Source organism: Chiloscyllium punctatum, chromosome 1, assembly GCF_047496795.1.
Source record: "Chiloscyllium punctatum isolate Juve2018m chromosome 1, sChiPun1.3, whole genome shotgun sequence".
Taxonomy (NCBI): Eukaryota; Metazoa; Chordata; class Chondrichthyes; order Orectolobiformes; family Hemiscylliidae; genus Chiloscyllium; species Chiloscyllium punctatum.
Window position 1 is genome coordinate 159,756,546 of NC_092739.1, and position 27,349 is coordinate 159,783,894.

Here is a 27,349-nt window from a genome sequence, read left to right on the forward strand (position 1 = left end):
AAAACAGATAGCAAGAGTCTTCAAAGGGATCTAAAAGGGCAAAGAACAAATAAAATGATGTTGGTTCTCCACTGGGTGAGAATGACCAATAATAAAGAAATGGCAGATGTAATAAATGAAATGAATGTGGTTAGCACTGCTGCCTCACAGCACCAGGGACCCACATTCGATTTCACCCCCGGGCAACTGTCTGTGTAGGATTTGCACATTCTCCCCATGTCTGCATGGGCTTCCTCTGGGTGTTCCCACTTTCCTTGCACAGTCCAAAGATGTCTAGGTTAGGTGGATTGGTCATGCTAAATTACCCCACAATGTCCAGGAATATGTAGGCTAGGTGGATTAACATGGGAAATGCAGGGTTACAGGGATGGGGGGGGGGGGGTGAATCAGGGTGGGATGCTCTTCAGTGGGTTAGTGTGGACCTGATGGGTCGAATGGCCTTCATGCACAGTGCAAGAATTCTACGATTCTTTGAGTATGATGTTTCCATCTTTACTGTAGAGGATACAAAAATATCCCAATAGTAACTGTAAATCAGGAACTGGAAGGGAGAGGTGAACTGGGGTGAAAGTATGAACAATAGTAAGTATGTACTGAGTAAACTGATGAATCCAAGGATTGATAAGTCTTTGAGTCCTACTTGACCTAGGAGTTTTAAAAAATGGTGCTAAGGTGGTATTAGATGTGTCAAACTTAATTTTCCAAAATCTCTACGATTCTAGAAGAGTTTCATTAGATTGGGAAATAACAAATATAACCCCTTTATTCAACAAGAGAGGGAGGCAGAATACAGGAAGCTATAGGGTTGATGTATATAACTAGAAAAGTACTAGAATCAATTGTTATGGTGATTAAAACTGGGCACTTGGATTATCAGATCAGCCATTACCTCATAGAATGGTCGAGCAAACTGATTGGGTTGAATGGATTATTTCTAATCCTGCGTCTTTTGTTTTATGGTCTGATAATAAGGTAATGGTGGATGAAATGAACAAATGGTTTGTTTCTGTCTTCACTACAGAGGAATCAAAAACTGTTCCAGTCATTGTTATAAATCAGGAAGTGAAAGGAAAAAAAATGAACATGGTTAAATGACAATCACCAAGCAGGCTGTACTGAGCAAACTGATGGAGGTATGAGTCAAGATTAGAGTGGTGCAGGAAAAGCACAACAGGTCAGGCAGCATCCGAGGAGCAGGAAAATCGACATTTTGGGCAAAAGCCCTTCATCAGGAGTCTTGTCTCTAATCTCCAGCATCTGCAGTACCCACTTCTGCCTGATGGAGGTCTGTGCACCTAGATGGGCTTCATCCTTCTGATCTCAAAATAAGTGGGCAATGAGGTAGGATTAGTGTTAATTTTCCAATTTTTCTTAAACTCTGGATTGGATCCATCAGACTGAAAAATAGCTAATTTAACACCTCTGCACAAAAAAGAAACAGAGGTAGAAAACCGAAAACTATAGCTATGAGGTCAATCATTCAGAAGGCACAAGAATAGACCAGTAAGAAGGTTATTGTTGGACACTTGGAAAAACCCAGGCAACCAGGAAGAGTCAGTCTAGTTCTGTGAAAGGGATATTATGTTTGGTTAATTCTTTGGAATCCTTTAAAGGAGTCATGCTGTGGATAAAGGAGAGCCCATTGATGTACTGTATTTGGATTTCCAGAAGCCATTTGCCAAGGTTTCACATGCAAGGTTATTACAAAGTAGGAGCTTGTGGTATAATATACAAGTATGGCTAGAAGATTGGTTTGCTGGCAGTAAACAGAAATGATTTGGAGATGCTGGTGTTGAACTGTGGTGTACAAAATTAAAAATCACACAACACCGGGTTATAGTCCAACAGGTTTAATTGGAAACACTAGCTTTTGGAGCGCTGCTCCTTCATCAGGTGCCTAGTGCTTCCAATTAAACCTGGGACTATAATCTGGTGTTGTGTGATTTTTAACAGCAATCAGAAAGTATGCATAATTGGGTCATTTTCAGATTGACAGAATATGACAAATAGGACCCTGTAGGTGTTTGAGCTGGGCCCTCAATTTCTTTTTCAATGACTTGGTGGAGAGATCAAAGGCATGGTAGCTAAATTCACAAGTGACTCATGGTAGTAGGGAGGTGTAGATCATCAAACAGACTTAAAATCACACAACAGCAGGATATAGTCCAACAAATTTATTTGGAAGCACTAGCTTTTTGAGCGCTGTTCCTTCATCAGGTAGCTGTGAAGCAGGACCATAAGACACAGAATTTATAGCAAAAGGTTACAGTGTCATGCAAGTAAAATGATATAGGTTTGTTAAATATATATGCCTATCCAAGAGTCGCTAAATGTCCCTAATGTATCTGACTCTACTACTACTGCTGGCAAAAACAATGACTGCAGATGCTAAAAACCAGATTCTGGATTAGTGGTGCTGGAAGAGCACAGCAGTTCAGGCAGCATCCGAGGAGCAGTAAAATCGACGTTTCGGGCAAAAGCCCTTCATCAGGAATAAAGCTTACTATTGCTGACAGTTCATTCGGCGCACCCACCACTCTCTGAGTAAAGAACCTACCTCTGACATCTCCCGTAAGCCTTCCTCCAATTGCCTTAAGATTATGCCCCCTCGTGATAGACATTTCCACCATTGGAAACGGTCTTTGGCTATCCACTCTATCAGTGCTTCTCAACATTGCTCCCATGAAATCCCTACAGTTTGGAAGCAGGCCATTCAGCCTCTTGAGTCCAAATGAACCTTCCAAAGAGCATTCCACCCAGACCCCCACCCTTTACCGTACATTTCCCACGGCCAATCTACTTAACTGGCAGATCATTACACCATGGCAAGAAACCCATGTAAACAAGGGGAGATTGTGCAAACTCCACAAACCGGTTGCCCAAGGCTGGAATCGAACCTGGCTCACTGTGACACAGTAGTGCTAACAACTGAGCCACCACTTCTGCCATCATATCTGCTGACATCATAACTACTTCTATTGCCTCCCTTGGCAGCATGTTCCATGCATCTACTACCATGTGATAAGAACTTGCTTAGCTCAGGGAATGCTATGGTGGCTCAGTGGTTAGCTCTGCTGCCTCACAGCACCAGTGACCCAGATTTGATTTCATCTGGGTTAAGACTGCTTATTAGGATAGAGATGAAGAGAGGTTTTTTTTCTCTCTCTCACTCTCTCTCTCTCTCAACAGAAGGTGAGCCTATGGAGACATAGAACATAGAACATAGAACAATACAGTGCAGAACAGGTCCTTTGGCCCTCGATGTTGTGCCAACCTGTGAACTATTCTCAGCTTGTCCCCCTACACTATCGCATCTTCATCCATAATGAGCGGTCTCAAACCCAACTGTTTGTTCCTAAGCCAGGGAGATTGATGTCTTGTCTACATAGGAGAGTACTATGTTCAGCTATAGGCCACAGACACTCAAAGTCAGTTTATCTCTATCCACAAGGATTTCCTCACCAGTTACTGATGCCATTGAGTCACTGTGCAATCTTGGATTTTTGATTGGATGTAAAAGTGACTGAAGTCACTTGGTTCCTCAGTAATCTGATAGTTTAAGACCTATTTATTGAATTGTATAAATATATACAGTGATATGTGTATGGCAGTGAAGTCTTCTTATTGAATATAAATGATTTCTTTTTATGTGTAGACACTCCGTCTCTCCTCTCTTCCTCTACTTCCTAGGGTTAATATATCTGATTTATTTCTATAATCTAATGTTTATTATCTGCATATGACATAACATTGAACACACAAGACTGGAGCTGACACAGAAACAACAGACAGTGTCTGAATTGTTGATGAGTTAGACATTATATGGAGTTCCTTTGCAGTTGCAATTCAAAATTTAGAAATTTAATTTAGCCAGCAATTGATCTTTGGAGAATCCTGAGGAATGGTGATATATTTCCAAGTCAGGATGGTGAGTGGCTTGGAGGAGAACTTGCAGGGGATAGTGTTCCGTGTATCTGTTAATAGAACATAGAACATAGAACAGTACAGCACAGAACAGGCCCTTCAGCCCACGATGTTGTGCCGATCACTGATTCTCATGTATGCACCCTCAAATTTCTGTGACCATATGCATGTCCAGGAGTCTCTTAAATGTCCCCAATGACCCTGCCTCCACAACTGCTGCTGGCAACGCATTCCATGCTCTCTCAACTCTCTGTGTAAAGAACCCGCCTCTGACATCCTCTCTATACTTTCCTCCAACCAGCTTAAAACTATGACCCCTCGTGTTAGTCATTTCTGCCCTGGGAAATAGTCTCTGGCCTCAATTAGCTCTATTCATTAGTCTACCTCAATTAGCTCCATTCAAATCTTCTGATCAAAGGAGGTTCTAATCAATATTGGGAAAGTTAAAGTCACCCATTACAACAACCCTACTACGTCCACACTTTTCCAAAATCGGCCGACCTATGCTTTCTTCCATCTCCCTGCTGCTATTGGGGGGCCTGTAGTAAACCCCTAAAGAGGTGACTGCTCCCTTGCTGTTCCTAATTTCCACCCATACTGACTCGGTAGGCAGATCTTCCTCGACAATGGAAGCTTCTGTAGCTGTGATACCCTCTCTGATTAGTAGTGCTACACCCCCTCCTCTTTTTACCCCGTCGCTATTCTTTTTAAATGCTCTAAACCCTGGAACATCCAGCAACCATTCCTGCCCCTGAGAAACCCATGTCTCTGTTATGGCCACAACATCATAGCATCAGGTACTGATCCATGCTCTAAGTTCGTCACTTTTATTCCTGATACTCCTTGCGTTAAAGCAAACACACTTTAACTGATACCTTGGTTCCTTGCCAGGAAAATCCTTCCCACTAGCTGGTCTACCTCTTGCTATTGCCTCACCTGCATCAACTCTCACCTCCGGTATACAGCTCAGGTTCCCACCCCCCTGCCATACTAGTTTAAACTTGATGGACCAAATAGCCTCCTTCTTTTCCTATATCATGTAAAGCCCATCAAGCCTTCTCATCATTTGGTGAGATCATCTCTGATCATGGATTTCACTTGCATCATATTCCATGTCATTTTCTTCCCCCAGTGACCAATAATCTATCAATCTCAGTGCTGACTGCAATCAGTCCTCCGGGGTAGACATTTCACCCTGTAAGTGCAGAATTGTCTTAAATAGCTGACCACTGATTTGAGGTTCGCTGTAATGCTATTGACGTTTTGGGGACATTGTTTGTAAAGCGCAAACTTTTAAAACGTGTGTTGGCTGTAAAGCGATTACACCACCAACACTTTAAGTGCTGCTTCTCAAGCGTGATCTTTCTATAACGTGGGGTTGTACAAGAACGCAACCATTGCATTATAGAAGAACTACCTGCATAGGAAAGGTTTAGTGGGATATGGGCCAAATGCAGGCGAGTGGGACTAGTTCAATTTGGGAAACCTGGTAGGCATGAACAAGTGCTGTATGAGTATCACTCTGCTTAAAAGACAACCCTCTCCTGTTTGGAATCAATCCTGTTCTCAATATGACCAATAAAAGAAAGCATACCAAACGCCTTCTTCACTATCCTATCTACCTCATTGAAAGTGGAGTCGCAGGTAGATAGGATAGTGAAGAAGGTGTTTGGTATGCTTTCTTTTATTGGTCAGAATATTGAGTACAGGAATTGGGAGATCATGTTGCGGCTGTACAGGACATTGGTTAGGCCACTGTTGGAATATGGCGTGCAATTCTGGTCTCCTTCCTATCGGAAAGATGTTGTGAAATTTGAAAGGGTTCAGAAAAGATTTACAGGGACATTGCCAGGTTTGGAGGATCTGAGCTACAGGGAGAGGCTGGACAGGCTGGGGCTGTTTTCCCTGGAGCGTTGGAGGCTGAGGGGTAACCTGATAGAGGTTTACAAAATCATGAGGGGCATGGATAGGATAAATAGACAAGGTCTTTTCCCTGGGGTGGGGGAGTCCAGAACTAAAAGGTATAGTTTTAGGGTGAGAGGGGAAAGATATAAAAGAGACCTTAAGGGCAACTTTTTCACACAAAGGGTGGTACGTGTATGGAATGAGCTGCCAGAGGAAGTGGTGGAGGCTAGTACAATTGCAACATTTAAAGGTATATGAATAGGAAGGGCTTGGAGGGATATAGGCCGGGTGCTGGCAGGTGGGACTAGATTGGGTTGGGATATCTGGTCGGCATGGACGGGTTGGACTGAAGGATCTGTTTCCATGCTGTATATATCTATGACTCTATGACTCTAATCTTTTTTTCTGCCCAATTTTAAGGCAGGTATTTCAGCTGATCAATACTGTATGCAGTACTCCAAGTTTGGTCTCCCCAACATTCTTATGTAGTTGTAGAAAAAGAACTCCTTACAAATATGCACCAACCCCCTTTTATCAAATGATTGAGCCATGGCAGAAACTCTCTCATTCTTCATTATATCACATTCAACTCCAGCTTATAAATTGTTTCCATCTTGTACATAATGTGGGACTCTTCAGAAGATTTCCCCTCCATTGATATCTGTCTAACGAATGGAAAGCAAGATGGGGAATGAGAGAGAGAGGCGATATCTATGCAAAGAACAGTATAAGGATACAAGGAGGGCGAATGAGAAAAGAAAGGCTTTCATTTACATAGTGCCTTTCACGACCATTAGTCAGCTTAAAAGGCAGATTAGCCAATGAAGTATGAAGTATTTCTGCAAGTGCAGCCGTAATTTTAATGAGTCAACCAGTTGGCTCATTAGGCTCCCACAGTCATGTGATAATGTCCACATAATCTGTTGCTGTGTGATGTTGATTGAGGGTGAATATGGCTCAGGACACTTGGGATATGGCAGTGGTGTAGGATGCTTTAGCCATCATCTCAATCTGTTTATTTTTCTTCTTTTTCTTTTTTGTGTATTTTTTTCTCTTCTTTCTTCTCCCCAACAACCTGAGCATCCAGCCTCAGTGCACATTCAGACTCCTGGCCTCAGCTCAAACTCAGACTCTCAGCCTTACTCAAGATTGTTATTCATCTTAAAATGGGGAGGCCATTTGGCCTTTAGCAATTACACTGTGATTCAACTAAATCATGAGTTGTACACATTTGCAAAAAGAAATTATCTCCACAGGGCAATATTTAATGCTTAAAAAGTCAACTACTTGAGTCAACAAAGGGTATTGCAGTTATGTCCCCCCCCCCTCCCCCGATCGCCTTGAGCTACCCCCCAACGCAGATTCCCTTTCAGAAATCCCACTCATCAATGTCTCAAGTTAAAATCATGCAATCACAAAATTGTACAGTGCAGAAGATGGCCATTCAGCCCAGCCCTCCTGCAGTATCGCTTTGAAAGAGCAATCTATTTAGTCCCACTGCCCTATTTATTTCCAAATCATGTGATTATCCTGCACAGAAGACAGCCAATAATGGAGGCCGCTCAGCCTTCAATGTCATTAGTCTATCCCAAATTAAAATGAAGTTTGTCATGAGGATCATGGAATGCTCAGCTGTAACTGGCCAACTCATAATGCTTGTTATGGATTTGAATTTCCCCATCAGCCTTGAAGTCAAAGCAATGATATGGGTGCTGGTGTCCAAGTGACATTAATTGTGCTTCGTGACACTATGAACAAACATTGCAGTCTAAAACATCTCCAGTATTCAGATCAGTTTTATTATGGAAGTGCTGCCTCTCATCTCTTCAAATAAGCAGCTAAAAAGTATACATTTTATTGGTCCACGTGGCCTCAGACCAAACCAGCTTTCTTTCCCTCTTTTATCTCTTGCATTCTCTTGCTGCATGAAATTAGCAACGAGACCATTAAAATCTCAAACCAGGTTGTTCTGTTTGCAATTTTCCAATGCTGCTAATCGAGAGGTGTGTTTTGAAGATCCACATTACCAATTTCTGTTCACTCTTTTGTTGCTGGATGTTAACAATCTTTTCCTCAAATGGGATAATTTGTTGAACTGTGACAGCTCCTGCTCTAACGATGAAACCTGTCTGTAAACTTGTGGATTCAGAAAAGGAGACAGATCATTTATGCACCGAACCACAACCTCCCTCAAGCTCCACTCCCCTCCACATTCCCCCACAGCATCCACATTCCTTGCCTCTCCACCCTCCCCTCCCACACCAAACCTGTCCCTCCATTCAACATCATCATGGTTGATCTAATTGTGATTCCATATTCCTGCTTAACCCCCAATAAACATTCACTTACCAAGAACTTCTCCTGTCTACCTTAAAAATGTTCAGAGACTCACTTTATCTTTTGAGGGAGAGAGGTCCAAAGACTTACATCACTCTCAGAGAAAACATTTCACCTCATCCCTGTCTCAAATGGGTGACCTCTTTTAAACAGTGACCCCCTAGTTCTCAATTCTCCCACAAAAGGAAACATTCTGTCCACAGCCATCCCACCAAGACACTTGAGAATCTCTTATATTTCAGTCAGGTTGCTGCTTAATCTTCTAAATTTCAGCAGATGCAAGCCGAGTCTGTCAAACTTTCCCCATAAGACCGCCCACTGGCACATTGGTAACATTACTAGTTTAAATAGCCAGAGGACTATGTTGGTACTCTGGAGTTCAATTCTTTTATTTTTAAAAATTAATTCACAGGATGAGGGCATCGCTGGCCAAGCTATCATTTATTGCCCACCCCTAATTGCCCAAAGGGCAGTTATGAGTCAACCGCATTGCTCTAGGTCTGGAGTCACGTGTAGGTCAGACCAGGTAAGGATGATCCCTGAAGGACATGAGTGAATCAGATGTTTTTTTCCAACAATCTACAATGGATTCATGCTCATTATTAGACCATTACTTCCAGATTTTACTGAGATCAAATTCCACCATCTGCTGTGGCAGGATTCAAACCAGAATCCCCAGAACATTACTTGGGTCTCTGGATTAACAATCTAGCAATAATACCATGAGGCCATTGCCTACAAAGATAGCTCTGAGAATTTCAACAAATTAATGAAACTCATTAATACTAGTTAAGAAACTACTAAATTCTTATAAAGTCCCATTTCGTTCACTAATGCTGTTCAGGGAGGAAATTTGCCCTCTGCTCTGAGATACAGATGATTTTAGCACCCCAGCAATGTTGCAGACTATTCATCACCCCCTGGAATGAGTCAGGGAAGCTACTGTATCCTCAAATCATTGTGTGAGCTGAGAATAAAAACACAATCTAGGTAGCTTATTAGTTTAAAATGAACTACCGTCCACAATCCTTTAAATATGAGTGTCCAAAAAATGAATACAGTAGTATCTTTGTAACATCTCTCCCAATCAGCTGACCCATATTAATGCACTTCTTGGCCGCATACTTGAATGTCAACTTTCACAGCCCTCCCATGCATATGACAGTGGTGAGGGGACCCCATGGCTGTACATTCACCTAGATGTTACAGTAAAATAGATAAGGCGCTGTGAGGGGAGGGGGTTAAGCTAGATATGCCTGTACAAACAGTAATTATAAGCATCTGTTTCCCGCTTCTGCAAAATCAAGAACAAACTACAATCAAGAAGTCACGATGTCATAAGGTCATAACAAGTAAGGGAGGCTATACCTAACAATGGCCCACAGCAGGATGTGGTCAATCGCCCTTGAGGCCAGAAATAAGCATTTTGTTATAGACAAGGCGGGATAATGCAGGAGAAGTTCTTGGTAAGTGAATGTTTATTGGGGGTTAAGCAGGAATATGGAATCACAATTAGATCAACCATGATGATGTTGAATGGAGGGACAGGTTTGGTGTGGGAGGGGAGGGTGGAGAGGCAAGGAATGTGGATGCTGTGGGGGAATGTGGAGGGGAGTGGAGCTTGAGGGAGGTTGTGGTTCGGTGCATAAATGATCTGTCTCCTTTTCTGAATCCACAAGTTTACAGACAGGTTTCATCGTTAGAGCAGGAGCTGTCACAGTTCAACAAATTATCCCATTTGAGGAAAAGATTGTTAACATCCAGCAACAAAAGAGTGAACAGAAATTGGTAATGTGGATCTTCAAAACACACCTCTCGATTAGCAGCATTGGAAATTTGCTTTTATGTTTTGTCCCCTCTTTATGTCTTCACAGGAAGAGGGCAGCAATTAGCAGTGGAACACACCCCAAAACCAGCAGGAAGTATCACAAGTGTTGCCCTGTCTCATTTTTAAATGTTAGCACTGAGCAATCTCAACTACATCCACTTGGGTGGAGGTGGGAGCAGTGAGGGTAGAGGTTGCAGGGGGAGCACTGTTGGATACAGAGGCAGAGTGAAGGGAACACTGAGGGAGAAGGCGCTGGAGAAGTGGGAGGGGCAGCATAGAATCATAGAATCCCTACAGTGTGGAAACAGGCCCTTTGGCCCAAGCCCACACCGACCCTCTGATGAGTAACTCACCCAGACCCATTCCCCTATATTTACCCCTGACTAATGCACCTAACCTACACATCCCTGAATACTATGGGCAATTAGCTTTGCCAATTCACCTAATCTGCACATCTTTATGATTGTGTGAGGAAACCCACACAGACACGGGGAGAATGTGCAAACTCCACACAGGCAGTCGCCCGAGGCTGGAATTGAACCCGAGTCCCTAGCGTGAGCCACTGTGTCACCCCAGTGAGTAGGAGGAAAGAAAGGCAGTCAGTTGTCAGAGAGTAAGAGAGCCTACAATAGCCACATTGGCAACATTGTCAGACTCCCAGTACTTAAAAGACAAAAACTGGCAGAAGACTACAAATCATTGCAGTCATTGGACAAAGTGTCCATCCAGCAGCATCCATGCCACCTGGACCAGTACGCGGGCGATCAAGTCCTCCATGTGTGAGGTACTGGAGCGTAGATGTCCCACGAGTGAGTGACAGTCCCAGATCTTCCTGCTCTGCTGTTCATGTGAGCAGAGACCTTGTTGGCAGGCCTCACTGTGTAAAAACACAGGCAACCGCCAACACAGATGACTGTGGCATCCTTGAGACTGGGATTGAGACTGTACCCTCCAGAGGAAGTGGTGGAGGTTGGTACAATTGCAACATTTAAGAGGCATCTGGATGGGTTTATGAATAGGAAGGGTTTGGAGGGATATGGGCCGGGTGCTGGCAGGTGGGACTAGATTGGGTTGGGATATCTGGTCGGCATGGACGGGTTGGACCGAAGGGTCTGTTTCCATGCTGTACATCTCTAGACTTTATGTCTTAATGCAGTAGTTATGTCCCAATGGCAATGACTTCAAAGCTCACCAGTGTAATCAAGAATTTGAATTAAGTTTAAAAAGTCATCTGGATTTAGTAAATGAGGTATCATAAAAAGTTAATGTGAAAACAATTGGATTGTTGCAGAGATTAGATTACTTACAGTGTGGAAACAGGCCCTTCAGCCCAACAGGTCCACACCGACACTCCAAAGAGCAACCCACCCAGACCCATTCCCCTACACCTAACACTACGGGCAATTTAGCATGGCCAATTCACCTAACCTTCACATTTTTAAGACTGTGGGAGGAATCCAGAGCACCCAGAGAAAACCCACACAGACACGGGGACAACGTACAAACTTCACACAGACAGTTGCCTGAGGTGGGAATTGAACCCAGGTCTCTGGCGCTCTGAGGCAGCATTGCTAACCACTGTGCCACCCTACTGCCCCAAATGATTGTTTAATGGCCTTCAAGGATGAAAGCTCATTTTACCCATTTTGGGCCTATCTATCTTCAAGGAGGAGACAGTGAGGTCTGCAGGTGCTGGAGATCAGAGTTGAGAGTGTGTTGCTGGAAAAGCACAGCAGGTCAGGCAGCATCCGAGGAGCAGGAAAATCCTTGGATGCAGCCTGACCAGCTGTTCCAGCAACATCACTCTCAACTCCTATCTGTCTTCAGTCTATCACCAAAATGTGAGGTGATTCACTTTGGAAGGAGTAACAGGAATACAGAGTACTGGGTTGATGGAAGGATTCTTGGTTGTGTGGATGAGCAGAGACATCTCGGTGTCCATGTGCATAGATCTCTGAAAGTTGCCACCCGGGTTGATAGGGTTGTTAAGAAGGCATATGGTATGTTAGCTTTTATTGGTAGAGGGATTGAGTTTCGGAGCCATGAGGTCACGTTGCAGCTATACAAAACTCTGGTACAGTCGCACTTGGGGTATTGCGTACAGTTCTGGTCACCATATTATAGGAAGGATGTGGAAGCATTGGAAAGGGTGCAGAGGAGACATACTAGGATGTTGCCTGGTATGGAGGGAAGGTCTTATGAGGAAAGGCTGAGGGACTTAGGCTATTTTTGTTAGAGAGAAAAAGGTTGAGGTGACTTAATAGAGACAAACAAGGTGATCAAAGGATTAGGTAGGGTGGACAGTGAGAGCCTTTTTCCTTGGTTGGTGATGGCTAGCACGAGGGGACATAGCTTTAAATTGAAGGGTGATAGATACAGGACAGATGTCAGAGGTAGGTTCTTTACTTGGAGAGTAGGAAAAATGTGGAATGCCCTGCCTGCAACAGTAGTAGACTCGCCAACTTTAAAGGCATTTAAATAGTCATTGGATGAACATATGGATGATAATGGAAAAGTATAGGTTAGGTGGGCTTTAGATTGGTTTCACAGGTCATCGCAACATTGAGGGCTGGAGGGCCTGTACTGCGCTGTAATGTTCTATGTTCTATGTGGTAAAAAAAGAGCAAAGCATTCAGTTGTGTTAAACCAATGCTTCAAAAAACAAGCCCACTACCAACTAGGTGATAATAAACAGCTAGGCAAAAGTTAGGACTGCAGATGCTGGAGATTAGAGTCGAGAGTGTGGTGCTGGAAAAACACAGCAGGTCAGGCAGCATCCGAGGAGCAGGAACATCGACGTTGGGGGTGGTAGGTTCATTTCTCACCATCCATGTCTGGGTCACACCAACACACAGGAAACTGTATCCCTTCAGGAGTCACTGTATGAACTGAGAGGGGGAGAGAGAGAGAGAGAGAGAGAGAGAGAGAGAGAGAAATGAAAAGGGAAAAAAGAGCAAAGGAAACTGTGGTGCTGGCATCACAAATTGTTAATATTTCAGTTCAGGTGTTCGGTATCAGGTACAGGGTGGATCAACAATACACCCATGATTGAAGGAATCTTTGGTCTAAATGTCACTGAGTCATCGGACTTAGTGCTGGCAGAACTAATCCAAGCCTTTAGGGCAGTATTTAAGTTCAAACGCTTTTCTTCGTTAGTTTCTGACACCATGTGAATCCCAAATTCCCACAGCATTATAAGCAAAGGTAGACCGAGCAAAGAGTGGACCCTTTCTCCTTCTTCATGGGAACTCTGTCTCTGTGTCCCTCATGCTCTATCCTTAGTTCTCTTGTAGGCTCTCACTTTCTCACTGTAACTTATAATTCTCACTCTCTCTTATAGTTCATATTTCTGTTTCTTTCACTGTCTATTTCTCTCTCTCTCTCTGCTTTGTCTCTGTCTTTCTGTCACTGTGACTATTGCTTTGCCTCTGCTTACTTTATTCTGTCTCTGTACTTGTGTCTCTCTTCTTCCATGCTTTGGTGTTTCAGGAGAACAGCACATACTTCCTGCAATAATTCCAGAACTAAAAGGGAGAGATAACTGCAAGCCCCTCTTCATACTGAGACAAACCGCCCTCCCTCAACAAGATGGTGAGACTGAGACTATTCATGTACCTGTCCAAGTGTTATAACTGTATTGCATCTACCACATCCTCTGGCAGTTCATTCCACATACGAACCACCCTCTGTGTGAAAAAGTTGCCCCTTAGGTCCCTTTTAAATCTTTCCCCTCTCACATTAAACTTATACCCTACAGTTGTGAACGTTCGAACCTTGGGGAAAAGACCTTTGACCATTCATGTTTTCCATGCCCTTCATGATTTTATAAACCGCTATAAGGTCATCCCTTAACTTCCTAGGCTCCAGTGAATAAAGTCCCAGCCTATCCAGCCTCTCCTTATAAACCAAATCCTCCATTCCCAGCAACATCCTGGTAAATCTTTTCTGCGCCCTCTCCAATTTAATAATATTCTTCCAAGAGCAGGGTGAGCAGACCCAGCGACAGCAAAGGAATGGCGATATGGCATGGAGGTGGATTTGCATGTATTCCCATGTACCTGCTACCCTTGTCCTTCGAGTTGCCGGAGGTGGCAGGTTTGGAAAGTGCTGTCTGAGCAGCCTTGGTGAGTTGTTGCAGTGCACCTTGTTGATGGTGGACACACTGCTCTTACTGAGCATTGGTGGTGGAGGGACTGAATGTTTCATGACTTCAGAATGTCTCAAAGTGTTTTACAGATATTGGAGTCAACCCCAGGCCAGAGACCTAAACTGATATTCTGGGTTGAGACCCCAAGCCCAGTATTGAGGGAGCGTTGCACTGTTGAAGATATACTGTCCATCCTGTCCGCTGAAAGTGAAAACACCCATAGCTAGTATTTAAAGAAGAGCAGAACACCCCCCTCTGTGCTTCCACCACCACCCCCCCCCCAACCCCTGCTGATTATTTGCTCCACAAACAACATTTCTAAAGCAGGTTCTCTGGTTGCTATCACAATGCTGCTTGTTGAAACTTGCTGTGCTCAAAATGGCGGTCGGAGTTTCCTATCATACAATTGCCAATACATTTCAAGAATACTTAACTTGCCGAGGACAGCCTTAAGACAGCATGGAAAGTGTGTCGTTACAATATTTGTTTTTCTTTTGCTTTTCAGTCTATTGTGTAGAAACTTGGAAAATGTGTGTATACATTTAATATACATATTCTATACATACATGTACCATGTACTTCTAAGAGGCAAAGTAGCGGGGAGTAGAGAGATGGGTCCAACATGTGGTTAAGTGGTGGTTGCAGATAAACTACTGTGAATTTGGGAGGATATAACAATCAGATTTCTTGGCAGGTGTAGCTACAAACAGTCATAATTTGTATTTATACTTAAATATGTATATTAAAAACCATTTAACAAAACTTTACTCTGTCAAATTTCTGTCACATTTTCATGCTTGTCTTTTCCCTACCTCCAGACTTACAATATGACGTGCCTATGTAAACATGTCACCATGTACTTATACTTTCCTCCTAACGAAGGTGCTATTGTGCCTCTGTTCTGTGTATGACAGCACTTCCACTTTTAACTGGGAGGGAATCTTTACAGATATAATATGCAGAGGTGATTATATCCTGTCTGCCTGTCATACCACAGGCTGAGGGAGGTCAGGTTAAGCAGTTAAAGTCTGCCAGGCGACCTTTCTGCCAAGGTCTTCCTTCCTATCCCCAGTGTTTCATTTTAACTTACTTTTCTGTGAGGTTGAAAAAGAAAAGGCCTGGATGAACGTGAGAACTGCAGATGCTGGAGATTAGAATCAAGGTTAGAGTGGTGCTGGAAAAGCACAGCAGGTGAAGGGCACGATGAAGGGCTCCTCCTGAAACATTGATTTTCCTGCTCCTTGGATGCTGCCTGACCTGCTGTACTTTTCCAGCACCACTCTAATCTTGAAAAAAAAGTCTGACTGATTCTAGCAGGGTCCTCATATAAATGTGCAAAATGGGGCTCCAACTACATAATTAACCACTATTTTAACCACAAGGCAACGCAGGAAACCATTGTGTTTGCCCTCCCAGGTTGAACAACTTATAAGGTGTCTTTAATGCAGGAAAACATCCCAAGGCACTTCATTGGAAAGCTATCAAATAAAACTTGATACTAAGCCACACGAAGAGATAACCAAGTGTGTTGATGGTGGAAAGGGAGAGAAATTCAGGGAACAAGTTCAAGAGTGCAGGGCCGAAGCCAATGAAAGCACAAGATGTGCATTGAGATATTGGCGAGGGGGGGGGTCATCAGGCTGGAGGAGCTTGTAGAGATAGGGAGGGATGACACCACAGAGGGATTTGAAAACAAGCAGGAGAACTTACAGCAGATAGAGGAGTCTTGGTGAGAAATAAAACAATGTCAGAGAAATAGCCATGATTTGGAGGTGTCAGTGTTGGTCTGGAGTGTACAAAGTTAAAAATCAGGCAGGAGGCAGGAATTAAAAGTTGTGGAGTATACTGGAATATACAACCACCTGATGAAGGAGGAGCACTCCGAAAGCTAGTGCTTCCAAATAAACTTGTTGGACTATAACCTGGTGTTGTGTGATTTTTAATTTCAGAGAAATAAGTTTTTAAAGGTTTTATTTTTGCAAAGTCAGGAGGACACAGATGAGGAAGATCCCAAGTGCTAGACTATGTTTGTCTGCAATAACAGGACAGGCAAGTATTAAAGTTGAGGCCAGTCCTGCTTGCGGACTGCTGCGCATTGTTTCACCTGAGGCCAGGTTTGAAGAGGAACATGTTTGACTGATGCCTTTTCCTGTACAACAGTCACAGCCTGGACTCGCCTGTGAAAGCAAGTCTGATCAGGCAGGGGATTGATAGTGAGCCCAGCTTGACCCAACCTCTTGTTAGCCCAGCAATAGTTATGAGAGCTTGGAGAGAAAAATGACAACAAACTGAAAGTTTTGTAGCTGGACCAATAATAAAAAAGAACTATAATAACCGTGAGTACATGATCTGTCATGAGCTGAGAGCCGGGAGACAACCTCATGTCCCGGAAACACATAAGCTTTCAGAACAGCTGTAGGACATATGGCCCCTTGTGTTTGTGATAAGAACACGGTTGAACTTGTACATCACCAACATTGCAACTCCTCGGCCAATCAGAATCAATTTGCAGACCAATTAGGACCATTTGCACTTGTTGTGTAAATTGTTTATGATTGGTTGAAATTTGGCATTCTCGTGTTGATGTCCTGATGAGTGCAAGAGGAAAAATTGCAGCAACAGGTCTCTTTTTCCATCCATTGTCACATTTTGTACAAAGTCAGAAGTCACACGAGACTAGGTTATAGTCCAACAGGTTTATTTGAACTCACAAGCTTTCGGAGCGCTGTTCCTTCATCAGGTGAAGTGGAAGGAAAAAAGTGCACAGGCACATAATTTATAGGCAGAGAGATCAGAAGATCGTACAAATGGTGTGAGTGGAATGTCAAGAGACTTGTTATTCAACCTATCGACATTTGTACAATCTTGATCTCTTCACCTATAAATTCTGTGCCTGTCTGCTTCCCTCCATTACACCTGAAGGAGCAGAGTTCTGAAAGCTTGTAATTTCAAACAAACAAACCTGTTAGACTATAACATGGTGTCATGTGACTTCTGATCTTGTCCACCCTCAGTACTAGTGCCACACAAAACAAATCTCCCTGGAAATCCATCCTCCCCTTTCCCTTTGTTGCGACGGTGTGTGTTTTTGTTTCCTCCTGCCAGCTTACCGTTGACTTCTTGCCCCCCTCCTCTGCTCCCACCAGCTGCCCTGTCACCCTTCACCATGGCCAGGAGGATCGGGCACCCGTACCAGAACCGCACTCCTCCGAAGCGGAAGAAGCCGCGGACCTCGTTCAGCCGCCTGCAGATCTGTGAGCTGGAGAAACGCTTCCACCGGCAGAAGTACCTGGCCTCAGCCGAGAGGGCCACTCTGGCCAAGGCCCTCAAGATGACCGACGCCCAAGTCAAGACTTGGTTCCAGAACAGAAGGACCAAGTGGAGGTAATGCCAGCCCCTACAAGTCACAGGCCAGTCGCTTGAGCCTGTTTCACCACTCAACATGTCTCATTAAAACACATAAAGGTTCTGAGAGAGCCTGACAGGGTGGGCACTGAGAGACTGACTCCCCCTGCTGGCTGGAGGACCTCGAACAATGGGGTCACCAGTTCAGGATAAGGGAACTGAAGTGAGGAGAAATTTCTTCACTCAGATGGAGCTTGTATCTAAGTTCAGTGGGTAATAGGGAAGGCAGGTGGAATGCTGGCCTATATTTCAAAGGGAGTAGATTTTCAACAATTCACAGTTCCTGTGATCACTGCTTCCATGCTATATGCCTCCATGACGCTATCACCTATTCAGCGCTCACTCACTCCCTGTCTTTCTATCCCTTTGTCATCTTCCCCATTTTTCTCTCCCTCTGGGCACCATCTCTACCTATTTGTTTCACTCTTCCTCCTCCTTGCCTCTTCTACCCCCTCAATTCTACCCCTCCCACCCCTGTCATAAATGCCGACCTTTCACAGATCCTTTCAGCTCTGAAGAAGGGTCGCTGGACCCAAAACGTTCACTCTGTTTCTCTCTCCACAGATTCTGCCAGATTTCTTGGGTTTCTCCAGCGTTTCTGTTTTTTGTTTCATATTTCCTGCATTCGCAGTTCTTTGTTTTACAAAAGTGGGGAGGTTGCACCGAAACTATAGAAGGTACTGGTGAGACCACAGCTGGAATACTGTGAACAGTTTTGGGTCCTCTATGTAACAAAAAATATACTAGCATTGGGGGCAGTCCAGAAATGGTTCACTCAGTTGGTACTAGGTATGGAAAGGCTATCATGTGAGGAGAGTGTAGGCTTGTACTCATTGGGATAGAGAAGAATGAGAGGTGACCTTATTGAAACAATCAAGATTCTAAGGGGGCTTGACAGGGTAAATGAGATAAGATTATTTCCCCTTGTGCGAGAGTGTAGGACCAGAGGGCATAATCTCAGAATGAGGTGGGAATGTGAATTTAAGACAGAGATGAGGAGGAATTTCTTCCTCCAGAAGGTAAGAGGATCTGTGGAATTCTTTACCACAAAGGGCTGTAGAGACTAGGCCATTAAGAACATTCAGTGCTGAGATAGACAGATTTTTACTCAGTAAGGGAATCAAGGGGTGATGGGAAAAGACAGGAAAATGGCATTGAAGAGGATCAGTTCAGCCGTGATTCCACTTAATGGTGGAACAGACTCAATGGGCTGAATGGCCTAATTTTGCTCTTCTGTTTTATGGCCTTCAAGTTGCTGAGTTGTTGAGCAAACTCAAAACAGAGATGGATGGATCTTGCAGTACCCACTGTCATATGATTTGGGGATCAGACGAGTTACGAAGACATGAGACATGCTTGTCTCCATTGCTCAGACCCTTGAGTAAAGGAGTTGAGACGTCATGTCAGGTTATACAGGCGAGACCTCCTCTGCAGCATTGCGTGAAGCCATGGCCACCTTGATATAGGAAGAATATTATTAAATTGGAGAGGGTTCAGAAAAGATTTACCAGAATGTTCCTGGGAATGGAAGGTTTCAATTATAGGTTGGACAGGATGGGACTTTTTCCACAGAGGTGTAGGAGGCTGGCAGCTGGTGACCTTATAGAGGTTTACAAAATTGTGAGGGGCATAGATAAGATAAATAGCAAGGGTCTTTTCTTTAGGACGGGGGAGTTCAAAGCTGAGGGCATATTTTTAAGAGCAGAGGGGAAAGTTTTAAAAAGGACACGAGGGGCAACTTTTTTCCACAGAAAGTGGTTTGTATATTTTGAATGAGTTGTCAAAGGAAGTGATGGATGCAGGTACAGTTACAACACTTAAAAGACATTTGGATAAGTACATGAATAGGAAAGGTTGGAGGGATATGGAACATGGTGGGCATGGACTTGTTGGACTGTAGGGTCCGGTTCCGTCCTGTATGACTCTCTAACTCTACAACTGGAGTCAAAATTTAAGATCAGTCATGAACTGAGTTGGTTGGGGAATTAAGCTCCAGTGATTGCAGCCTCCTCCTGCTCCTGTTATTTATGACCTCATTACAGCTGATCATTTTCTTAGCTATATCCAGCAACCTTAGCTCCATACAAAATTGAAGTCTTTTAGATGCTGGAAATCTGAAATAAAACAGAAAAGTCTGGAAACGTTCAGGAGGTCTCGCCAGACTCCATACAGAGAGAAATATTGTTCATGCTTCAGACCAAGAAACTTTTCTTTAGAACTAGAAAAGGCCTTGAACTGAAATACTAATTTGGACCTGGATAATCGTCACAGCAGAAAGGCTGTCCGTGGTGATTAAAATGACTGATGAGCCCAGAGATCACAAGTTTGAACTCCGATATGGCATTTTCCTGTGGGCAGGATGGATGGTTTGAGATGAGCTTTAAGATGTTCTGAAGAAGGGTCACTGGACATGAAATTAAATGACAAAAGAGGTGTTGGTGTGAGGCAAGAAGGGTGGGTGCTAATGGGACGAATAAGGAAGCACGTTGTGAGTCTGGAGGAACTGTTAGGTGACTTAGCAAAACCATTACCAACACCTGCTGGCCTTGAGAATGGCACTTTTGATCTGACGTTTGTGAACTCACCACTGTCAAACTACAGGGTGCTTACTTGTCATTTTGCCTACGGTAGCTATTTGTACAACACAGGGTGTGTGTGTGTGTGTGTGTGTGTGTGTGTGTCCGTGTCCCTCTCTCCCTCTGCAGAGGAGAAAGGATTTGTAGGGTTATAAGGAAAGAACAGGTGAGTTTACCAGCCTAATTGCCTGTCACTGACAGAAAAATCTGATACCATCCCTGAGGAAAGAACAATTACCTGAATTTGTGAGGTTAATTGTAGCTCATTTTTTTGCTGCAAGCTACAGCCAATGTGTTCAAACATGCCGCGTTTGTGGGAAGTATGAATAGAGTAACTTCCCAAGAATGTAAGAGTAACTAAAAGACATTGAGTACTTCTAGTACACTCCCATATTCAGGTTTTGTTCAGAGACAAGAAAAACAGAAAGTGTTTGAAAATCCCAGCAGATTTGGTACTATCTGCAGAGAGGGAAGTGGTTAACATTTCAAGATCCAATATAAATGTATCTCTTCTGATTTAAGATCCAAGCCTGTTAACTCATAAGTGAAGACTGTCACAGCTTTTACCCTTGTCCTCCAGCTTCTTGAAACAGAAAAGGAGCAGATTTTATAGTGGCATTCCAAATTATGAGGCACTTCACCAAAGGAGAAACTGGAACCAAGAGAGTTGGTAACCTAAGGACACAGATTTAATGATAATTGGCAAAAAAACCCAGACAGGATATGATTTTTCTTCTCTCTATTAAACACAATGAGGTTTTACAATCTGGCACAAGCTGCCTGACAGACAAAATTGAGGCAGTTTCAAACTAAGCTCTTCACATGGAACTAGATTAATAGATGGAGGAGAAAGGATTTGCAGGGTTATAAGGAAAGAGCAGGTGAGTTCTCCGTGGTATAGGAAAGATGTTGTGAGGGCTCAGAAAAGATTTACAACAATGTTGACAAAATTGGAGGGTGTGAGCTATAGGAAGAGGCTGAATAGGCTGGGGTTGTTTTCTATTGGAGGGGGCTGATGGGTACCCTTGGAGAGGTTTATAAAATCATGAGGGGCATGGATAGTGTGAATAACCAAGATCTTTTCCCAGGGTAGGTGAGTCCAAAACTAGAGGGGACAACTTTAAGGTGAGAGGAGAAAGATTTAAAAGGGACCTAAGGGGCAACTTTTATCACACAGAGGGTGGTGCATGTATGCAATGAACTGCCAAAGGAAGTGGTGGATGCTGGTACAATTACAAGGCATCTGGATGGGGTATATGAATAGGACGGGTTGAGAGGAATATGGGCCAAATGCTGGCAAATGGGACGAGATTAATTTAGGATATCGGGTTGGCAGGGACGGGTTGGGCTGAAGGGTCTGTTTCATGCTGTACAATTCCACGTCTCTACGAGTTACATTAACTTAATGCAACTTTTAAAGACCTGGCTCAATGGGCCATGTGGCCAAATCTGGGGCTGCCTCATTTCATGATCCTCTCCTTTGCCAATCTTGCCGCAGTCGCTTCCCACCATTGAACCACCTTTCTCTTGCCGATTGCTGCAGAGGGCATGTTTTGTCACCAAATGACACCGCTCAACGCTATGCTAGATTCCCCACACACTTCTCAATGCAGTGCATACAGGCAGCAAACTTGACAAATGGAAGTGCCCTAGTGGAGAATTGCAATGCACATGAAGTGCACCAGTGTCTCGATTTTAAAACTTCTCACCTCTGTTTCAAAACTCTGGCTGACCTCATCACTCGAATCCTCTCCTCCCAAGCCCCTCGCCGCCCCCCCCACCCCAACCCAAGTTCTCTGTATTATTCCACTTCTTGGCCTCTCGCTCATCTCTAATTTTCAAGCACTGTTTGCATCATTTTGAGCTGAGATGAGGAGGAACTTCTTCATGCATGGGGTTGTGAACCTTTGAAATTCAATAACTCAGAGAATTGTGGAAGAAAGTTCAGGCTGAGATTCATGGAGTTCTAGTCTCTCAGGGAATGAGTAGATATTGGGATTGGAGTTAGGGTGGCACGGGAGTGGAGAGGTGGGGGGAGAGATACCTGAAGCATGGCAGAGTACAGTTGTGTACTTGTGTCTGTGTGAAATGGTGGATAAGGCTCAACATGTTGAATATGTTATGGACCAGGCCAGACCCCTCAAAACATTTCAAGGAAGTAGCCCAGATCCTAACTTTGCAAGTTGTTTTAAGCAGGTGTAAGGTGGATATTCCAGGAGGGATGCAGCTGGTCAAATCACTAAGTTATAAACAAAACAGAATTTATTTACAAGATTACCAAATGAAACACAAACGAAAGAGAACAGAATGCAGAATAACTTAACCTATCCGAAAACCCAACAGATTATCCCAACTTAATGATGCTGTTCCCAATACTTGCAACCAATCCCCATAAACACCTCTTGGCACAAAAGATAAATTCAAACACAGGGTCTTACAAGAGAGAAATCAGAGAGAGAAGACCAGCCTGGATCTGTTTCTTTGGGTCCGGCAGCTTCAAAATACTACTGCTAAAAGCCAAACCAAACTGAGTAAAGCTGAGCTGAGAGAACTGGCCATTCGCCTTTCAAATGTGCAAATGTGTTTTTCCAAAAACTCGAAAGCCTGTTTCCCGAGGCAGTATCTGTTAGCTATAATCAAACTGGCCCTAAAACCCTTCAATGTAGACTTTTTGAAACCTGTGTCTTTTACAACCTCTCTGAAAAAAAATACAAGGAGAAAGCGAGGACTGCAGATGCTGGAGATCAGAGCTGAAAATGTGTTGCTAGAAAACTGCAGCAGGTCAGGCAGCATCCAAGGAGCAGGAGAATCGATGTTTCGGGCATGAGCCCTTCTTCTTTCCTGAAGAAGGGCTCATGCCCGAAACGTCGATTCTCCTGCTCCTTGGATGCTGCCTGACCTGCTGCGCTTTTCCAGCAACACATTTTCAGTGCAGAATATTTTCATCTTGCACACATCAGGACAGAATGCAAGAATGCCAAATTTCAAACATTTGTGTATACTTTATATTGCAGGGGAACAAGGTGCTGATTGGGTTGACAAATCTTGATGCATTGACCAATCAGCACCCTTTCCTCCTGCATTATAACTTGTTTCAATTGTTGGAAATTTGGCATTCTTGCATTCTGTCCTGATGAGAAGATTGAGCAACAAGTCTCTCTCTTCCAACATATTCTTTCAGTTTCAAAGGCCTCTAATTCACTGATAGAGGCTGATTCATGCACCCATGCAGATGCAAGACACACACTCATGCAAAGAGACAAATAAACATAGAACAGACAGGATAGACATTTAATGAATGATGCAACTTTGGTGTGAACCAGAGGTCGTGGAAAAGAAACAACCCATTACCATCAGATTTTGATTTTAAAGGCTTGCCAGGCTGGTTAAGAAGGTATTTAGCATGCTTGCCTTTATTGCTCAGTACTTTGAGTATAGGAGCTAGGAAGTCATGTTGAGGTTGTACAAAACATTGGTAAGGCCTCTTCTAGAATGCTGTTTCAAATTCTGGTGACACTGTTGTAGCAATGATATTGTTAAGCTGGAGAACGCTCGGAAGAGATTTACCAGGATGTTACTGGGTATGGAAGTTTTGGGTTATAAAGGAAGGCTGGATAGCCTGGAATCTTTTTGACTGAATTGGAGGAGGAGGTTGAGAGGTGACCTTATAGAAGTTTATAAAATCACAAGGGGTACAGAAATGGTTAATGGTAGGTGTCTTTACCTTAGGATGAGGGATTTCAAGACTAGGGGTCACATTTTTAAAATTAAAAATCACACAACACCAGCTTATAGTCCACCAGGTTTATTTGGAAGTACTAGCTTTCGAATTGCCACTCCTTCATCAGGTAGCTAGTGGACCTGACGAGGGAGCAGCGATCTGAAAGCTTGTACTTCCAAATAAACCTGTTGGACCATAACCTGGTGTTGTGTGATTTTTAGCTTTGTCCACCCTGGTTCAACACCAGCACCTCCACATTTTTTAAGGTGAGAGGAGAGAGATTTTAAAAAGACATGAGGGCAAATGTTTTACAGACAGAATGGTTCATGAGGAAGTAGTGGATGTGGGTATAATTCCACCCTTTAAAAGACATTTGGATAAGTAGATGAATAGGAAAGGTTTGGAGGGATATGGGCCAGGAGCAGGCAGGTGGGACTAGTTCAGCTTGGATTATGATCAGAATGGACTGGTTGGACTGAAGGGTCTGTCTCTGTGCTTGTATGACTCTCTGATTCCATAAGAGAATAAGAAGGTTCTTCCCCATAATGACCTGTTTCCTCTCTCTCTCTCTCTCTCTGGTTATCTTTCCAATCAGGAGGCAGACGGCTGAGGAACGGGAAGCGGAGAGGCAGCAGGCAAATCGACTGATGATCCAGCTCCAGCAAGAGGCCTTCCAGAAATCGCTGACTCAGCCCATTCAGCAGGACCCCCTGTGCCTGCACAATGCCTCACTATACGCCCTGCAGAACCTCCAGCCTTGGGCAGACGACAGCAGCAAAATCACCTCCGTGACCTCAGTGGCATCGGTGGTCTAAGCGACTAACACCCTGGCGATCGTTTTGGGAACTTTCCTCTTCTCTCCCCACTGGCAGAGACACTCAAGCCCCTCATACCAAATAGTGCTGCGCATTACTGTATATTATTGGCTGGAATCTTTTCTTTTTAAAACATTAAGTATAGTTATCAGACACACACAAAAAAAAACTTGCTAAAAGGTTATTGCAATGTAAAAAAAATTAAAAAGGCTCAATTAATCAAAATTTCAGTCTTGCTGTTTTAAAAATGAGAACGAATTCATCCCCTGGGTACAGTAACTGGCTTTTAAATAGAAGAACAAGAGAAAATATCCCGAGGCACTTGGCTGAGGAGAAGTATGTAGGAAGTGTTAACCAGATAAGTTCAGAAATGTAGACTTATTACAATTCAGACGGCCTGCACAAGTTATTCGTTCCAAACTACTGCCTTTTCCATAAGCCTGAAAGACCATTATATATAGAAGCAGAATTGGACCATTCAGCCCATCAAGTCTGCTCCACCATTCAATCGTGGCTGATAGTTTCTCAACTCCACTTACCCTGCCTTCTCCCCATAACCTTTGATCACCTTACTAATCAAGAACCGATCTATCTCTGTCTTAAATATGCCCAATGACTTTGCCCCCACAGCCTTCAGTAGCAACTGGTTCCACAGAGTCACCCACCCTCTGGCTGAAGAAATTCCTCCTCACCTCAGTTCTAAAGGGCCACCCCTTCACTCTGAGGCTGTGCCCTCAGGTACCAGTCTCTTCCACCAGTGGAAATATCTTCTCCATTTCTGTTCTACACAGGCATCTCAGTATTCTGCAAGTTTCAATGAGATTTCCCCTTCATCCTTCGAAACTCCATCAAGTGCAGACCCAGAGTTCTTAACCATTCCTCACATGATAAGCCTTAAAACAATACAATGTAATACAGCAAAGGAACACGCCCTTCAGCCTGCACTGACTTCTTATCCTTGGGATCATTCTTGTAAACCTTCCCTGGATCGTGTTCCCAGCCAGCACATCCTTCCTTAGATATGGGTCCCAAAACTGCTCACAATATTCCAAATGCAGTTTGACCAGAGCCTTATGCAGCCAAGGCAGTACAGCTCAGCTCTTGTATTCTAGCCCTCTTGAAATAAATATTAGCGTTGCATTTGCTTTCACAACTGCCAACTGAACCAGCATGTTAACTTTAAGAGAATCCTGAACTAGGATTCCGAAATCCCTTTGTGCTTCAGATTACTAAAGCATTTAGAAAACAGTCACGTCTTTATCCTTCCCCACAAATTGCACAATCTCACACTTTCCCACATTGTATTCCATCTGCCATTCTCCGAGGCTGTCTAAGTCCTTCTGCAGCCTCTCTGCTTCCTCAACACTATCTGTCCCTCCACTTGTCTTTGTGTCTTCTGCAAACTTAGCAACAGTGCCCTCAGTTCCCTCATTGAGCTCATTAGTATATAATATGAATAGTTGTGGTCCCAACACTGGTTCCTGTGGAACTCCACTAGTCACTGGCTGCCGTCCTGAAGAAGTCCCCTTTATCCCCACCTTTTATCTTATCCCCACCTTTTATCTATGCATACCAGCATTTTGTCCCTAATACCATGGACTCTTATTTAACAGCTCCTTTGCAGTGCCTTGTCAAAGGTTTTCGGAAATCCAAATAGATCACATCCATTGGCGCTCATCTAGTTCCATTACTTCCTGAAAGAATTCTAACAGATTTGTCAGGCATGACCTCCCCTTGTTGAAGCTGTGCTGACTCAGCCCTAATTCACACTCCTGATGAAGGGCTAATGCCTGAAATGTCGATTCTCCTGCTCCTTGGATGCTGCCTGAACTGCTGTGCTTTTCCAGCACCACAATCTTCGACCTATTTTACCATGCACTTCCAAGTACTGTACTTGTCAATTCTCATCCTTAGTCATGGAGTCTAAAATCTTACCAACGACCAAGGTCAGGCAAACTGCCTATAGTTCCCTGTTTTCTGCCTCCCTCCCTTATTAAACAGGAGTGTTACATTAGCCATTTTCCAGTCCCCTGGGACTATCCTTTACTTCAGTGATTCCTAAAGGATCACCCCCAATGCCTCTACAATCTCCTCAGCTATCTCCATCAGAACTCTGGACTGTAGTCCATCTGGTCCCAGTGATTTATCCACCTTCAGACCTTTCAGCTTCCCCGGCACTTTCTCCCTTAGTGATGGCCACTACTCTCACCTCTGACCCTGAATGTCACGAAGTTCTGGTCTGCTGCTGGTGTCTTCCACTGTGAAAATTGCTGGAAAGTACCTGTTCAGTTGATCTGCCATTTCTTTGTTCCCCATTGCTGCTTGCCCAGCCTCATTTTGCAGCAGTCCAACATTCACCCTTGCGTCGCTCTCAGACCTTTTAGATATGTGAAAAACTCTTGCAATCTTCTTTAATATTACTGGCTAACTTACTCCAGCTCCTCCCCCATGTCTTGGTAGTTACCTTTACTCAATTGTAATACTTTGAGAACTGATCCCCATAGAAAAGAGAAATATTCACATCTCCACAGGTGGTGGGATTTGAAATTGGGCCTCCTGGCCTGGAGATAGGGACACACCACTATACCACAACAGCCATAAGACTTAGCTATGAAATTTTAGTTAATGGCAATATGCTCACAAGCAAACTTTACTCAATACGTGAATGCAGCTTGGCTTCCCCAGTCCACC

The 27,349-nt window shown here is 43.7% G+C and overlaps 1 protein-coding gene across 1 annotated transcript in view; it reads left to right on the forward strand.

Moving 5' to 3' along the window:
• The window catches only part of tlx2 (T cell leukemia homeobox 2), a 61,024-nt gene extending 36,160 nt beyond the window's left edge, over positions 1–24,864 (forward strand). The window contains exons 2-3 of the mRNA XM_072577601.1: positions 17,288–17,525; positions 24,439–24,864. Of these exons, the coding sequence (XP_072433702.1) occupies positions 17,288–17,525; positions 24,439–24,658 (458 nt within the window). The 3' untranslated portion in view covers positions 24,659–24,864. The remainder of the gene's footprint in view (positions 1–17,287; positions 17,526–24,438) is intronic.
• Positions 24,865–27,349: the final 2,485 nt, after the last annotated feature.